At 46.5% G+C, this 18199-nt stretch overlaps 1 protein-coding gene across 1 annotated transcript in view; it reads right to left on the bottom strand.

Moving 5' to 3' along the window:
• The window catches only part of SLC14A2 (solute carrier family 14 member 2), a 508248-nt gene that overhangs the window by 66817 nt on the left and 423232 nt on the right, over positions 1-18199 (bottom strand). The window contains exon 4 of the mRNA XM_061400049.1: positions 3491-3681. Within this exon, the coding sequence (XP_061256033.1) occupies positions 3491-3670 (180 nt within the window). The 5' untranslated portion in view covers positions 3671-3681. The remainder of the gene's footprint in view (positions 1-3490; positions 3682-18199) is intronic.

Here is an 18199-nt window from a genome sequence, read left to right as displayed (position 1 = left end):
ATTGACATCTTAGGAATCAGTGAATTAAAGAATGGGAATGGGTGAATGTAGTTCAGATGCCCACTATATCTACTACTGTGGGCAAGAATCCCTTAGAAGAAATGGAGTAGCCTTCATCATAAACAAAAGAGCCCCACATAGGTACAACCTCAAAATGAAAGAATGACCTCAGACCATTTCCAAGGCAAACTATTCAACATCCCAGGAATCCAAGTCTATGCCCCAACCACTGATGCCAAAGAAGCTGAATTTGACTGGTTCTAAGAAGACTTACAATATCTTCTAGAACTAAACCAAAAAAAGGTGTCCTTTTCATCACTAGGGGTTGGAATGCAAAAGTAGGAAGTCAAGAGACACCCAGAAAAACAGGCAAGTTTGGCCTCAGCGTACAAAATGAAGCAGGGCAAAGGCTAGCAGAGCTTTGTCAAGAGAACACGCTGGCCATAGCAAATACACTTTTCCAACTATCCAAGAGATGACTTTACACATGGAAATCATCAGATGGTCAATACAAAAATCAGGTTGATTATGTCCTTTGCAGCCAAAGACAGAGAAGCTCTATAGAGTCAGCAAAAACAAGACCTGTGGTTGACTGTGGCTCAGATGATTAGCTCGTTTTTGCAAAATTCAGGCTTAAATTGAAGGAAGTAGGGAAAACCACTAGGCCATTCAGATATGACTTAAATCGGTGGAGATGACAAATGGATTCAAGGGATTAGATTTGGTAGACAGAATGCCTGAAGAACTATGGACAGAGATTCTAAGAGGCAGTGACCAAAACCGTCCAAAGGAAAAAAAAATGCAAAAAGGCAAAGTGATTATCCGAGGAGGCTTTACAAATAGCTGAGGAAAGAAGAGAAATGAAAGGCAAGGGAGATAGGGAAAGATATACCCAACTGAATGCAGAATTCCAGAGAGTAGCAAGGAGAGAAAAGGAAGCCTTCTTAAAGGAACAATGCAAAAAAATGGAGGAAAACAATGGAATGGGAAAGACTAGAGATTTCTTCAAGAAAATTGGAGATATCAAGGAAATATTTCATGGAAGGATGGGCATCATAAAGGACAAAAATGGTAAGGACCTATTTGGTAAGGACAGAAGCAGAAGAGACTGAGAACAGGTAGCGAAATACACAGAAGAGCTATACAAAAAAAAGGTCTTAATGACCTGGATAACCATGATGGTGTGCTCACTCACCTAGAGCCAGACAACTTGGAGTATGAAATCAAGTGGGCCTTAAGAAGCATTACTAAGAACAAGGCTAGTGGAGGTGACAGAATTCCATCTGAGCTTTTTAAATGCTAAAAGATAATGATGTGAAAGTGCTGCAACTAGTATGTCAGCAAATTTGGAAAACTCAGTGGTGGCTACAGGACTGGAAAAGGTCAGTTTTCATTCCAATCCCAAAGAAGGGCAACGCCAAAGAATGTTCAAACTGCTGTACAATTGTGCTCATTTCACATGCTAGCATGCTTATGCTCAAAATCCTTCAAACTAGGCTTCAGCAGTATGTGAACTGAGAATTTCCAGATGTATAAGCTGGATTTAGAAAGGCAGAGGAACCAGATATCATATTGCCAACATTCGGTAGATCATGGAGAAAGCAAGGGAGTTCCAGAAAAACATCTACTTGTGCTTTGTTGACTACACAAAAGCCTTTGACTGGGTGGATCACAACAAACTGTGGAAGATTCTTTAAGTGATGAGAGTATGAGACCACCTTACCTCTCTCCTGGGAAACCTGTATGTGTGTCAAGAAGCAACAGTTAGAATCAGACATGGAAAATTGACTGGTTCAAAATTGGGAAAGGAGTATGACATGGCTGTATGCTGTCACCCTGATTATTTAACTTATATGCAGATTATATGATGTAAAATGCTAGGCTGGATGAATCACAAACTGGAATTGAGATTGCCAGGAGAATTATCAACAACCTCAGATATGCAGATGATGCTACTCTAATGGCAGAAAATGAAGAAGAAGTAAAGAACCTCTTGATGAGAGTGAAAAAAGAGAGTGAAAAAGCTGGACTTAAATGACATTAAAAAAACTAAGATCACGGCATCTAGTCCCATCGCTTCATGGCAAACAAAAGGTGAAAAAGTGGAAACAGTGACCGATTTCATTTTCTTGGCTCCAAAATCACTGCAGATGGTGACTGCAGCCATGAAATTAAAAGAAGCTTGTTCCTTGGAAGGAAAGATATGACAAACCTAGGTAGCATATTCAAAAGCAGAGACATCACTTTGCTGACCAAGATGTGTACAGTCAAAGCCATGGTTTTTCCTGTCGTCAGGTAAGGATGTGAGAGCTGGACCACAAAGAAGACTGAGTGCCGAAGAGTTGATGCTTTTGAAATGTGGTGGTTGAGAAGACTCTTGAGAGTCCTTTGGACGGCAAGGAGATCAAATCAGTCAATCCCAAAGGAACCCAACCATGAATATTCCTGGGAAAGACTCATGCTGAAGCTGAAGCTCCAGTACTTTGAGATGAGTCAGTTCATCTGATGTGAAGAACTGACTCTTTGGAAAAGACCCAGATTCTGGGCAAGATTGAAGGCAAAAGGAGAAAGGGGTGGTAGCAGATGAGAGGGTTAGATAGCATCATTGACTCAGTGCTCATGAATTTGAGCAAATTCCTGGAGTTAGTGAAGGAAAGAGGAAACTGGCACGCAACAGTCCATGGGGTTGCAAAGAGCTGGACATGACAACGATTAAATAACAACAGCAAATACAATGAAATGTTATTGGCCATTAAAGGAATGATTACTGAAAGAACCCAAAATATTATGCTAAATGAAAGGAACCAATCACAAAAGGCATATATTTTATGATTCCATTTATATAAAATATATAGAATGGGCAAATCTATAAATCCAGAAAGTAGATTGGTGGTTTTGCCAGGGCTGGGAGGTGGGGAAGATGAAAGGAGGGCTGACTATTAAGGAGTATGGACTTTCTTTGTGAGGTGATTAAAATATTCTGGAATTAGATGATAGTGATGTGTGCACAACCTTGTAAATATGTGAAAAACCAGTGTACTGTATACTTTAAAGAGGTGAATTTTATGGTACCTGAATTACGTCTCATTAATAACCTTAACAGTCTTGGGTCCTTGGCCACTGAGTTGGTAGCTATGCTGCCTTGATGATGCTGGGTCCAAGGAATACTAAAGGCCTGCTTTGAAAGAGGGCTTCCTTTTGGGGACAATAGAGTAATTCATGGAGCAGATACAAGGAGAAAGATTTGGGGGACTGGCTGGAAGACTTGTAAGTGTGTATAGAGTATGCATTCTCTACTTGTCCTTAAAATCACGTCACACACAGAGTCACATTTTCCATCTAAGGTCAGGAAGGATTGATTGTGGATGTGAGCTGTATTGGGGGTGGGCAGAATCTCCCCCAGTGTGACAGTTATAGGCATTAGATCACACATGCTCCACCCTTCCTCCCACCCCCACCTGGGAAACATCCTGGGAAGGCCATTCCTCACCTTTTCTTCAGGCATTTCTAGAAGAGGTAGGGCTGGGTGTGCATCCTGGGAGTTGGGGGAACAGCCTGGGCTGGGAAACTCGAACTCGTAGAGTTTGTATTTGCTGGAAAGAGGCTCTGCCAGGAGAGGGCTGCTGTGAGTGTGAGCATCAGACATCTCTTTCAGGCTTTGGCTGCTCATCACTCACGAAACTGGTAAAAGGAAAGGGAAAGAACAAGTGAGTCAGGATGGAGCCCCAGGGACTTGGCTGATGCTAGATGGGGGCCACAGGAGGCCTGAGGTCTATTCTGAAACAAGGGACCTACTGTTCCAGTCACTTGTGCTACCAGAGGGGCCTGGAGCCATTCCTCCACCAACATGACCTGTATTGTTCAAAATCCACCCATTCTTTCAAGTCCAGAAGAAAGTCCATTTCTCCTGTGCAGAGTTCCCTGATCACTCAGTCAGAATATATCTCTTTTTTTCTGGTCACTAAAATATTTTTTCTCTATCTTTCATATTGCCAATGGTACTGTTTTATTGCAGTAATTAGACGCACATGCATTTTCCCCTGGATACATACATGTAGATCTGGGTTTCCACCTGAGGAGGGCTCTAGGAGAAGTTCATTTTCTTAGTTGCTATGCAGCCTATATTGCTGCCTGTTGGCCTGCAGTGCCCTTCTCTCCTCTCTGCCCTCAATGCCCTTTCCAGCTTCTATTTCCTTCCTCTCCCCAGGAGCAGTAAGCGGCTCTTGTGTGACCCATTGGAGGCTGTGCACACTGATTCCTCCATGTGAGACCCTTTTCCTTTCATCACTGGGCCAGGGCTTATGTCAGGGTTTGGTTTTAGAACAACCTCTTCACAATGTCTTAGTTTCCACTTTAGTCTGGCTGTGTCATGGTAGTTATACTTCTTTCCTTCTTGTTTCTGCCGTTCTTTTTTGGTCTCCCCCAGCTCAGTTATGTCTTATTTGAATTTACTGTTTCTTTGGGAGGTGGTTTTGGGTCTGCATAGAGTTGTATCTCAGTATGATCTAAAGTTTTCCTCATTGGTCCCTGCTGCCACGGCTTTATCTCCCATCTACATACCTATGGCCCCTAAGTCTAACATTTGCAGCCTAGCTTTGAGAACTGGATTCGCAGATTTAATTCTTTACTTCACAGAAGCTTAGACTTAATACACTGAGACAACTCATAATGTTCCTTCCTGAGTCCTGTCTTCCTCTCTCCAAGGGGCCAATCCCAGGAAAATTCCCGTCCCCCCTTCCAAGTTTCTTCTTTAGACATTTCAGGAATCAAACTCCACACTCTCTTCTCCTCCACTTTCCAATCCAAAACTATCTCTAAAATACACCTTGATGTCCAGTATCACCACTTGGTTACCATCACCTCTTGCCACTTGTCCAAATAACTGCCAATTGCTTACTCCCACTTCTTCTCAGATTTCTCCTCCAAGCTGTGCCCCACAGCAGTCAAATTCATCATATTAACATTTAAGTCCACACATGTTTCCTGCTTAAATCCCTCCAATGGCTACACCACACCTTTAGCATGGTGCTCAAGCTCTGCATCACTGACTCCACTGTGCTTTAGCCTATCCTGTGCTTCTCCTGCTCCTCATTTCTGGGCCCCACACTGGCCTCCATTTAGCACTTTTTACCTCAGATCAGATCAGATCAGTCGCTCAATCGTGACCCCATGAATCGCAGCACGCCAGGCCTCCCTGTCCATCACCAACTCCCAGAGTTCACTCAGACTCACGTCCGTCGAGTCAGTGATGCCATCCAGCCATCTCATCCTCTGTCCTCCCCTTCTCCTCCTGCCCCCAATCCCTCCCAGCATCAGAGTATTTTCCAATGAGTCAACTCTTCCCATGAGATGGCCAAAGGACTGGAGTTTCAGCTTCAGCATCATTCCTTCCAAAGAAATCCCAGGGCTGATGTCCTTCAGAATGGACTGGTTGGATCTCCTTGCAGTCCAAGGGACTCTCAAGAGTCTTCTCCAACACCACAGTTCAAAAGCATCAATTCTTCGGTGCTCAGCCTTCTTCACAGTCCAACTCTCAGCCTTCTTCACAGTCCAACTCTCACATCCATACGTGACCACAGGAAAAACCATAGCCTTGACTAGATGAACCTTTGTTGGCAAAGTAATGTCTCTGCTTTTGAATATACTATCTAGGTTGGTCATAACTTTCCTTCCAAGGAGTAAGTGTCTTTTAATTTCATGGCTGCAGTCCCAACTGCAGTGATTTTGGAGCCCAGAAAAATAAAGTCTTGACACCGTTTCCACTGTTTCCCCATCTATTTCCCATGAAGTTGTGGGACCGGATGCCATGATCTTTGTTTTCTGAATGTTGAGCTTTAAGCCAACTTTTTCACTCTCCACTTTCACTTTCATCAAGAGGCTTTTGAGTTCCTCTTCACTTTCTGCCATAAGGGTGGTGTCATCTGCATATCGGAGGTTATTGATATTTCTCCCGGCAATCTTGATTCCAGCTTGTGTTTCCTCCAGTCCGGCATTTCTCATGATGTACTCTGCATAGAAGTTAAATAAACAGGGTGACAATATACAGCCTTGACGAACTCCTTTTCCTATTTGGAACCAGTCTGTTGTTCCATGTCCAGTTCTAACTGTTGCTTCCTGACCTGCATACAGATTTCTCAAGAGGCAGATCAGGTGGTCTGGTATTCCCATCTTTTTCAGAATTTTCCACAGTTTATTGTGATCCACACAGTCAAAGGCTTTGCCATAGTCAAGAAAGCAGAAATAGATGTTTTTCTGGAACTCTCTTGCTTTTTCCATGATCCAGCGGATGTTGGCAATTTGATCTCTGGTTCCTCTGCCTTTTCTAAAACCAGCTTGAACATCAGGAAGTTCATGGTTCATATATTTCTGAAGCCTGGCTTGGAGAATTTTGAGCATTACTTTACTAGTGTGTGAGATGAGTGCGATTGTGCGGTAGTTTGAGCATTCTTTGGCATTGCCTTTCTTTGGTATGGGAATGAAAACTGACCTTTTCCAGTCCTGTGGCCACTGCTGAGTTTTCCAAATGTGCTGGCACATGGAGTGCAGCACTTTCACGGCATCATCTTTCAGGATTTGGAATAGCTCAACTGGAATTCCATCACCTCCACTAGCTTTGTTCGTAGAGATGCTTTCTAAGGCCCACTTGACTTCACATTCCAGGATGTCTGGCTCTAGGTCAGTGATTATCTGGGTCGTGAAGATCTTTTTTGTACAGTTCTTCTGTGTATTCATGCCATCTCTTCTTAATATCTTCTGCTTCTGTTAGGTCCATACCATTTCTGTCCTTTATCGAGCTCATCTTTGCATGAAATGTTCCTTTGGTATCTCTGATTTTCTTGAAGAGATCCCTAGCATTTCCCATTCTGTTGTTTTCCTCTATTTCTTTGCATTGATCGCTAAAGTAGGCTTTCTTATCTCTTCTTGCTATTCTTTGGAACTCTGCATTCAGATGTTTATATCTTTCCTTTTCTCCTTTGCTTTTCGCTTCTCTTCTTTTCACAGCTATTTGTAAGGCCTCCCCAGCCATTTTGCTTTTTTGCATTTCTTTTCCATGGGAATGGTCTTGATCCCTGTCTCCTGTACAATGTCACGAACCTCATTCCATAGTTCATCAGGCACTCTATCTATCAGATCTAGGCCCTTAAATCTATTTCTCACTTCCACTGTATAACCATAAGGGATTTGATTTAGGTCATACCTGAATGGTCTAGTGGTTTTCCCTACTTTGTTCAATTTCAGTCTGAATTTAGCAATAAGGAATTCATGGTCTGAGCCACAGTCAGCTCCTTGTCTTGTTTTTGCTGACTGTATAGAGCTTCTCCATCTTTGGCTGCAAAGAATATAATCAATCTGATTTCAGTGTTGACCATCTGGTGATGTCCAGTCTTTGCAAATGCTGGTCCATTTGTCTGGAAGGCTTCTCCCTAGCCCTTTACCTAGATAACTCCTGCTCTTCCCTCAGTCTTTGTCTTAATTATCACCTGTTGGACAAGACTTCTCTGATGGTGTGCTGTCTGTCACATGTTCTCATGGGACGAGTATTTTTCCTTATACTGCTGTATCTCCTAGCTCCTAGCACAGAACCTGACACGTAGTTCAGTTCAGTTCAGTTCAGTCGCTCAGTCGTGTCCGACTCTTTGCGACACCATGAACCGCAACATGCCAGGCCTCCCTGTCCATCACCAACTCCCGGAGTCCACCCAAACCCATGTCAATCTAGTCGGTGATGCCATCCAACCATCTCATCTTCTGTCGTCTCCTTCTCCTCCTGCCCTCAATCTTTCTCAGCATCAGGGTCTTTTCAAATGAGTCAGCTCTTCGCATCAGTTGGCCAAAGTATTGGAGTTTCAGCTTCATTATCAGTCCTTACAATGAATACCCAGGACTGATCTCCTTTAGGATGGACTGGTTGGATCTCCTTGCAGTGCAAGGGACTCTCAAGAGTCTTCTCCAATACCACAGCTCAAAATAATCAATTCTTCAGTGCTCAGCTTTCCTTATAGTCCAACTCTCACATCCATACATGACCACTGGAAAAACCATAGCCTTGACTACACAGATCTTTGTTGGCAAAGTATTGTCTCTGCTTTTTAATATGCTGTCTAGGTTGGTCATAATTTTCCTTCCAAAGAGTAAGTGTCTTTTAATTTCATGGCTGCAATCACCATCTGCAGTGATTTTGGAGCCCAGAAAAATAAAGTAGTAGGTGTCCAATAAATAGTTCAGTGAAGGAGAAAGAGGGAAGGAAGAAAAGGAGGAAGAAAGGATGGAAGGCTACAGGTAACTGCTAGAGTGGGATAACTTTATAAATCACTGTGGGTCTCAGGTCTTGAGAACTTGAGGAGCCACCTGTACTTCAAGGCAGAACTGCCAAACTCTGCCCTGTCTAGGGCCTGTTCCCATTCCCAGGAATAGCTCATTTAAACCATGGCTGGCGTTTAGCATAGGTCTGCAAATATCATTCATATATGATCAACTCTTCTTTCTGGTGCTTCCATGGCTCTGGAAGAGGCTTTTCCTTCCTGACTGCAGGTGGAATTTCAGTGAGTTTCAGACGGCCCTGGAGGGGCCGCTGGAAAAGGTTTAGCAGAGCGGAAGCCAGCAAGCCTGAGAATCTGTCCCTTCCCAATGCACTCTCTCCCTCTGGTGGCCAAGAGGTGACAAAGCATGGTATGAATCCTTCCAAGTCATCAGATGAGAAGTGAGGGGCGATATCTAGCCACATGATCTTCATGACACTACATATCTGGATGTACTAGAAATGTTCTGGAAAGAACTTGTGTTAAATTCAATGTCTATGAATTACATTAAAAATCCAGTTGAAAAAAACTTTTTCCCCCAAACATATTTCACTGAATCTAAGATGTTATCAACTGAATATTGTGTAATTGTTTTGTGCCTTACCATGAAAGAAGAAAATGCTGCCAATTAGAATTGCAAGATGCACTCTGATTTAATAAATGCTAAAATATGAGAAAGATGTATATTTTATAATCAAGGACATATGACAAAAGTCATAGTGATGCAACTCAAGTAGACTGGAGTAGGAATTATTTTCCAACTATGGGACGTCAAACATGTATATATTTTTTGATGAAGAATGTGTGTATACATCATGAGACCTTTAAGAACAGGGCCTGTTACCATGTTGATTTCTGTATTTGCATTGCCCAGCAGAAACCCTGACACATAATAAACCCTCAATATATGTTTAATAATTATGGAAAGAATGGATCATTGCACAATGGAAGTACTCTCCAGAGTCTTTCCAAAAAGGCTCTATCTTCTCTTCTTTTGAGTATCTCAAGTGCAGTTAATATTCCCATTTACAGATGGAGAAGTCAAGGCCCAGAAAAGCAGACCAAGAGTTGTTTCTCACATGGATGTAGCTCTCTGCACTTTCTGAAGCAAGCTTGCTGCCTTGGGATGGCTGCAGGGAGCAGAGACCCAGGGAAACCAGCAGCTTGCTATAGAGTCAAGATTAGACCCAGTTTCCCACCCAGGGCTCGTCTGTTACTCCAACTGCCTTGCAGGGCACAGCTGGGGGAGGCAGAGAAGGGGGGCCACCCTCCAGCCTGGGGCCAGGCCCTCAGCACAGTGTCCTATTTCATAAGCCCACATAACCTCAGCAGGAACAACGTGATTGCATCTCCTCTGGGGAACACAGCGTTCCTTTGCCATGGGAATGTTTATCCTACAAATGGGGGAATTTTGGCTTTGGGGTAGGGGCGAGACATGCAGGAGAAAAAAGGTCTTGTAAAGAGAAGGTCAGTGTTTGGAAAGAGCACAGGCTGCGGAAGCTGAGATGCCCAGTTTCATTCTCTTCTCTGCCACGAGGTGCTCTGTGGGCCTCTGCTTCTCCCCCTTTACAGGGTTCTTAGGACAGTGAAACTGCTGACTTGGTTCTTGGCACATAGTAGGCGCTCAGTGATTTTTCAGTTTCCTCTCTTCCTGTGCTCCCAAGCTGAAGGGAAAGATGGCTAAAGCAACCCGATGAAGTGCAAGCTGGCTGCTCTGAAACAGAGCGCCTTTCAAAAGTTTCCATAAGGCGTCGGCCACTTGTTAAAACTGGACGGGGAAATGGCTGCCCGAGCCACGTTCCGTCTGAAGGCGGCAGGCCTCAGAGCCCATTCCCAGCTCTGCTCTGAGCCAGTCCATTAAACCTGCTTCCAAGAACACATAATTATCTGCTTGGCGTGAGAACGCTCTCCTTGGCTGCCTGTACCTCCTCCTCTCCCTCAGAAATGTGGACACAAAGGGTTGTTTGCTTTGGCCTCCTATTTCTCCCCAGAGCCGGACTCTCCAAGTGTTCCCGCTAGGGGGCTCCCCCGATAGACTGGGCCGTCACTCCTCTTTGTGAAGATGCTCCCTGTTGAATACCTACTGTGTGCCCTTGGGCTTCCCAGAGAGAGCATGGAGCTGCAGAGACAGGGAGAGAGGGAGCAGACTGTCTGTGTGGGGGCAAAGTGGCAGGGTCGGGGTGGGGTGTGGGCAGAGGGGCCGCTGTCGGAGCGCAGGGCAGTCCCCCAACCTCCCACAGCTGGCGGAGACCGGCTCAGGCCTTCGTGTCAGGACTTGGTTGAACCGGCAAGAGGGAGGTGAACACTCCAGCCAAGGAAATGCCTGAAAAAAATACACACCTGGTTTGTGCCAGGAAATCCCAGTTGTGGGCCCTGCTGGAGCAGGGGGCAGCCGGCAAGGAAAGGCGAAGCTGGGTGTTAGAAGCTAGACTGTGACGAGTCCTCAGTCCATATATTTGGACCCAAGTTCCCTTCCCAACATAGAAAACATGGTGCCCACTCTCTTGTACTGAGTTTGAAATTCTTCCGGCTCTTTTCTCTAAAAGACAGTTTCTGGTTGCAATGCAAGAACACGCCCCTGCCCAGTGGGAAGAGGCTGCACCCTCCCTGGCACATTCCTGCAGTTAGGAGAAGATCCTGTGGCTGTGGGGGCTTCTTGAGTTTTTGGTGTGAATCAGTGCACAGTCGAAGAGCCTGAGACATGTTGGGTTTAAATCTGCTGGTGACCTTGTCGTGGGGGATGAACATCAAATGATCTAACATCATCTTTCACCCAACTGAGTTACTGAGGTTGCAGAGTTCTGGAGAAGGAAAAGTGATTAGTAGGTTTTATTTATTGACTTGATTAATTTTTCCTAAAACTTTGCAATTGATATAATTATGGAAAAGGGGAGTTTCCATAATTTCTAGAACCTTAGGAACAAAAGGCATATCCTATGCTTATTTAACTTTCATGCATTGGAGAAGGAAATGGCAACCCACTCCAGTGTTCTTGCCTGGAGAATCCCAGGGTTGGGGGAGCCTGGTGGGCTGCTGTCTATGAGGTCACACAGAGTCGGACACGACTGCAGCGACTAAGCAGCAGCAGCAGAATACATCATGAGAAACGCTGGGCTGGAAGAAGCACAAGCTGGAGTCAAAGTTGTTGGGAGAGATATCAATAACCTCAGATATGCAGATGACACCACCCTTATGGCAGAAAGTGAAGAAGAACTAAAGAGCCTCTTGATGAAAGTGAAAGAGAAGAGTGAAAAGTTGGCTTAAAGCTCAACATTCAGAAAACTAAGATCATGGCATCTGGTCCCATCACTTCATGGCAAATAGATGGCGAAACAGTGGCTGACTTTATTTTTCTGGGCTCCAAAATCACTGCAGATGGTGACTGCAGCCATGAAATTAAAAGACACTTACTCCTTGGAAGGAAAGTTATGACCAACCTAGATAGCATATTCAAAAGCAGAGACATTACTTTGCCAACAAAGGTCCGTCTAGTCAAGGCTATGGTTTTTCCAGTGGTCATGTATGGATGTGAGATTTGGACTATATGGAAAGCTGAGCACCGAAGAATTGATGCTTTTGAGCTGTGGTTTTGGAGAAGACTCTTAAGAGTCCCTTGCACTGCAAGGAAATCCAACCAGTCCATCCTAAAGGAGATCAGTCCTGGGTGTTCATTGTAAGGACTGATGTTGAAGCTGAAACTCCAATATTTTGGCCACCCGATGCAAAGAGCTGACTCATTTGAAAAGACCCTGATGCTGGGAAAGATTGAGGGCAGGAGGAGAAGGGTATGACAGAGGATGAGATGGTTGGATGGCATCACTGACTCGATGGACAAGGGTTCGGGTGCGCTCCGGGAGTTGGTGATGGACAGGGAAGCCTGGTGTGCTGCGGTTCATGGGGTCGCAGAGTCGGACACAACTGAGCGACTGAACTGAACTGGACTGATGCTTCTCTCAAACAATGAAGGAGCTGAGTGCCTCTGACTTTTGGCAGGGGTCCCATGGCCCTGTGAGGTGGGTTGTTCTGACTGTGAACATCTCTGATTACCAGAAACCATTGGACCCATGGAGCTGACATCAAGCCCCCGGGTTTTACCCACTGTGGGTTCCAGTTTTGTCTATCCCGTGGGCATGGACACATGCCCTTCCTGTCTCACATGAGTGCACTTCAGATGTTGATTTCAAGCCTTCCTTTCTCTGGGATGGAATTCTGGAGCTTCCTTCGGTTTGGTTCACCAGTCAAGGCCCCAGACTCTGCTGTCCTGATGCAGTGACAGAGGGACCGAAGGCAGGGGTGTCACTCAGCCTTGCTGAGTCAGGCTGGTTCCTGGGCCAGGGGCTCCGGGGTGATCCCTGAGCTGGTGGATAGCTGCTGAAAGGAAGAAATTAGCTGTGCAGGGCTCAGTGGACACCGGAATGGGGACAGAATAGGCCCATGGGCTGGTGGATCATCCCCAGGGAGACCAGGGAGGGGATAAGGCTAAAAGAGGCCTAGTCTCTAGACAGATAAGCTGGAGAATGGGGGAAGGGGCCTGGCCAGCTGCGGGGCCAAGGTGAGAGGTGCCATTCTCAGGGCTGATTGTGTAAGAGGTTGGCTGAGCCCTCCCTCTTATTAGGGACGGCCCAGAGCTTTTCTTGGCAGCTCCAGCCCAGTGAGTCTGATGTGGGCTCAGAGGAGCCTGACTCACTGGGGCCAGAGGGTCAGGCTGGGTGGACGGGAGTCAGGAGACACAGCTTCTTTGGGCCCTCTGCAGACTGTCTGGGGTTAGATGGCTGTTGGCCAGCGTGCTGGGGGCTGCATCTTTCTAGGCTCTTCTGCAGGGCCAAGCCTGGAGCCTGCAGCTGGGAATTTAACCAGGGCCCTCTGCTGGAAGTCTCAAGACTCTACGTGGGGTAGAGGTAAGAGACCAGACTTTTGATCTCTTCCTTAGATAGTAGCTTGTGTTTGGAAGGACATTCAAAGGGGCTCACCACACCTTTTTCAGCTGACACTTTTCAAGTGGGATGGCCCTTCCATGTGCCGGGTACGGAACTCCTGCCTCACCGTGCCAACAGCAGTGATTACCAGGCCGGCACTGTTTCCTTCGAGGCCTCTGTCTGTGTCAGTCTATTCTCTCCCTCTGGGCCAGGCCAGCTCCCCACTGGTGCTGGACAAAGGATCTTAAAACACCAGGTCACACCACAGCTCAAAAAGCTTCCAAGTTGCTCCAGGTCTGGGCGCCTCATACCTCTGGACGTGACACTCTGGGCCTGGGAGTGACTGGGGCCCAGAGTACAGGACAGCACTCTGCTCTGGATGTCTGGATAGGAAATAGCTGTATATTTAAGCAAGCATGGCTTATAAAAGAGTACAGTGCCAAAGTTTTACTTAAAAAAAAAAACATTTCTAAGTCTATAGCAACCTAAAGGCTGCTTTAGGTTTGCTCACCTGGGAGGAGGTCTCGTGTACCCCCATCGCTTGGGGCTTCTCGGGGGAAACGTTAAGCAGCACTGAAGGTGCTGTCCTTACTCCCCACGGCTCAGCCTCAGGGCTGGACCTGAGCACATGCTCCTGTCCTGGGGGCGGTCTCCACCGGCCCCATGGCCCCCTCAGGCTCCATTCTATGGCATGCGTGTTATTCTCCATTATCCGCCCTGATCCTGTCCGAGGCACTCTGACCTGTGTGGTGGTTGGGATCTGTTTCACAGCACAAGAATTACACACATCTCTTTCACACACACACACACACACATACACACACAGCATTCACACTATGAACCCTACCAATTCTGCACTGCTGTAAACCTCATGCACACAGCATTTCATACTTGACAGAGCACTTTCCTGATGATCACTGCATTTGTTTCCTCAAACGGTCCCACAGTGTGGGGAGAGTGGTAGAATGGTGTACTCCTCTCACTACAGGTCCAGAGCAGTGATGGTCGCTGCTTGAAGTCACATGGGGTGGACATGGGAGCTGGGGCTGACCCTGCCTCCTAATGCCCGGACCTGGTTCTTCCTGCATCACTGTCAACCCTGCTGACAACCCGGACTGACAACCCCTGGACTCTTCTCTAAGGATGGCCCTCTGCCCCCAGGCAGAGACCAAGGGCCTGACTGTACATGGTTTAGGTTTTTGAATGCAGTGTGTACAAACACACGCTTCCTTTCAGGCTGGCCACCGTGTGAGCTGGCACTCTGTGTAACCAGGTGGCGTGTAGCCTGGTCCAGCCCTGTGGCAGGGAGAGAGTTCTGTACTTGAGCTCTCCAAAGGGCTTCGTTTGGCACGTGCATAAGGCCTCTGAGCTACCCCCTTTCTTTTCCACAAAACCTTGATAATTTTCTTTCCTACACAGATGCTTGTTTTCTAAAAGCAACACCGATTAGAGTGGGGAGTCAGGCTGTCCCTGGGAGGTTGCAGAAACTAGGACAGATCCCATCAGGTGCTGTCCTTGGAGCCTCGTAACTCAGGTAAAACAGAGTCAGGTGAATATTGAAGGCCTCTGTGGACAGAGTGGAGGTGTTGAGAATGGGGTGAGGGGTGCTGAGAAGAGGGGGCGGGGAGTCAGTTAATGGTTCATTCTTCGGCATCAGCTGAAGGACCAGCTGGGCTGCAGCCTCCCGGGGCAGCTTCCTGCCTGTCCATCCTCTGTGACTTCAGACAGTGCTTCTCAGTAATGTGCTTAGGAGTTGGCTTTCCTTCAGTCTCCCAGTCTTCACAATTAGCTCCACATAAGCCATTTTCTGCACATGATGAACCCAAGCCACTGTTTTCAGCTGGTTTGGTGGGAACTAAGTAGGGAAGGGTTGTTTCCAAAGCGCCTCCCCTTTCCCTTCAGCCAGATGTGAATTCTCCTTCCTTTAAACCCTGAGAGCTGAGATCCTCAAACTTGACACACAAGTCATCATCTTCCTCTAGGGAGCTTTAAAAATGCTGCTGCCTGGGCTCCTTCTCCAGAGATTCTGACTTGAGTGGTCTGGAGGTGCAGTGTGAGATGCTTCAAAACTCCCCAGGGTTACTGACTTGTCGCGCAGATAGAGACGTACTGACCTAGGTCTCTGTGTCCGTCCTTGCTGTCTGGTCAAAGTGAGTGATGAGCAGCAGCTCCAGTTCTAAATACAGGAGCTCAGCCCCACATGCAGAAGCAGAATCTGCATTTGAGCAAGAGCCCCAGGTCTGCTCTTTCAGTTCTGAAGGGCAGGGGTCTCCCCTGGGCATGGTGGCAGAGGGCCTGGAAAAGACCTTCATTCATTTCAGAACCTCTGTTTAGTGGTCCAAGCATTCAGCAAACAAGCAAAACCAGATAGATGTAGGAACAGCAAAACCAAATCAAAACAGAGGTTATTTAGAGTTAAACGTAATCTACGTCCTCTGTCTCCAGGTGAAAGGACATGTCAAACACCCGAGTCTTTTCCAGTGTGTGTGTCTTGACCTGAGAAGCTAAGTCCCTGCTTCCCAAATGCAAGCTGCACAGGTCATAGCAATAGCCTACTCCCGAGGAAGCAAGTTATGGGGCGGCACAATTTCAGAAATAAACATGTACTGCCTATGGAAACAGAGGCTCATTCAGTTGTTAGAATATTGAAATCCAGTGCTCACCTTGCCTTGTAAATCTATATGAGAGCCATAAAGAGGGGAGACACAGAAGGGCTGTTGATATGACCAGCCCTAAAGAGAACAGAAGTGTGGCCCCGCACTGGGGTGAGTGGAAGTTAGGGGGCTTTGGTGGTGGTGTCCTCATGCAGCCTCTCCAGAAGCTTCAGTGGGGGCTGAAGGCAGCAGGAGGCACCAGGGAAGACCCCTGGGGGATCAAGTGATTAGTGGGACTCTCAGAGAGGGGAGGACAGAGAGCCCCCCACCTGATGTGGAAAGGGACCTTTCGTGGAGAGAGTGAGAAGAGAAATACTGTTGGGATGGGCAGAGGGGAAGGCAAGAGTGGAGGACTGGAGAATTCCAGACACAAGGAAGAAGATGAAAAGGGGAAAAAGTGTGACTGAGGCGAGGACAGATGAGAAAGTGAAGTCATAGCTCAAGAGACGCTGACAGGCTGGTCGTAAAGGAAAGGCTGAGGAAGCAGGCAGACCGACCGGGCGAGGCCGATAGACGCCCCGGAGCCAGTTGTCTCTGCTCTGAAGGGGCAACGACCTTCACACTGTCACACCCCTGGCCTGGCTTCCTTCCTCCTCCCACTTCCACGAATCAAGTGAAGGATGGAGCAGAGGAATTGAGCACTTCTCTTCACTGGCCTATGTGTGGCTCCTGGCATATCATCTTAACTCAGAAATGGACCCTGGGCCAGCTATCTAAGAAGGAAAACCAGAGCTTAACAATTCCAGCTTCATTCTGCCCTTGCTCCCCCCTTATGACTAATAAGACTGACCAAACGAGCTTTCTTCAGATGCCCAAAGAAGTCACTTGGGGTTGCCTCAGTTGAGTGACAAGGAATGTGTGTATTTGGAAGTGGCTGAACACATTTGCCAAGATGCTTGTCCTCTGACCCCATGAGGCTTGACTGAGGTAATGGGAGAGCTAAGTTGGCTATATTTAAACGGCCAAAAAATCTGAAGAGATGGAATTTGTCTGGACATCACTGGAAAGTAAACTGAGCTTGTTGTGAAATCTCCGAAGATGTGTTTTCTCTTTATCTGAGAGGAGGGGTGAGGGTTATGAGCAAGTTCCACTGGGACAGAACAAAAAGTACATGGAGTCTGGAGCTCAGCCAGACTCCAGCTCTGCCACTCATGGTGGTGCCACGTCGGACCCGGTCCGCCCTCACTGTGAAGCAGGATGTTGGTGACTGCCTTGCAAGGCCACGTGCAGAGGGCCTAGTGCACTGCCCAGCACTTGGTAGGTGTCAGCCATTGTCAGTTCCTACCTCCCTTCACCCCGCATGTTCTGGGGTTGTCCACAAATTCTAAAGACTCCAACCACCAGGGATTTTAAGAGAGTGGATTGGATAATGTAAATATTTAGAAGTGTTAATCTTTCAAAGTTTCTCTGCAGCAAGTCTTATATTGAATACTGCTTTTTCATTTGAAAGTGTTTGTTGAGCACCTGCTGTGGCCCAGTCACTGGAAATTCAACAGTGAGTGAGAAAGCCCCTCTTGTCTAAATGGAAACCAGAAGATAACCTGTAAAGGCTCAGGGATGGGACTGTCTGGTTGCCACGAGGGCAGGGTAGGTTATGCAGGTGGTCTCAGTGATGAGGGGCATCCCTAGAATGTTTTGGAGAAAGACTGGAGAGGCTAAAAGTCCTTCAATATTCAGGACAAGCCTATATGACAAGGGGTTGTCCCAGTCAAATGCTCTGTGAGAAACCATTGTAGACCAAGGGTGAAAAAAGTCATGGAAGCCAGAAACTTGTCTGTCAGTAGAAATATTTTTATTTTTTTTAGTAGAAATATTTTTAATATCATCATTTCCCTAACATCAACTTTTAAGAGACCTTTGAATTGCTGTTAAGGGATCTCATAGCCTGTTTTCTTTCGTTTTTCAGGTTTCCTAGGCACTTCTCTTTTCTCCTAGGGCTTTTCCTTCTACATGATGACTGTGTTCATTTTTTGGTAACGTTCCTAATGCCTTCCTGCACAAAGCTCATGCAACCAACTGTGAATTAAGAAGTGGCATTTACTCAGGATTCTAGGCTTCCACAGACCCCCCCTGATCAGTGATTTGCCTCTACAAGGGGTTTGGCTTTGATTGGTGGTGCACATGAGGATCACTGATTTGGGAGAAGACAAATGGCTCGCGGGGAGCTGAACCCACCACTGTCTTTGGCAGCATTACGTCTACACTCTCATTAGGCTGAGAGTTAGGAAAATGCCTCTAAAAACCGATGACCCATCTATAACATCTTCAAGGGATTCTGAAGTTTTAAGATATGCACATTTTTGCAAATACACATTAAAAATGAGTTGAC

This window comes from Bos javanicus, chromosome 24, assembly GCF_032452875.1.
Source record: "Bos javanicus breed banteng chromosome 24, ARS-OSU_banteng_1.0, whole genome shotgun sequence".
NCBI classification, from domain to species: domain Eukaryota; kingdom Metazoa; phylum Chordata; class Mammalia; order Artiodactyla; family Bovidae; genus Bos; species Bos javanicus.
This window is presented reverse-complemented; position numbering and strand designations above follow the sequence as displayed.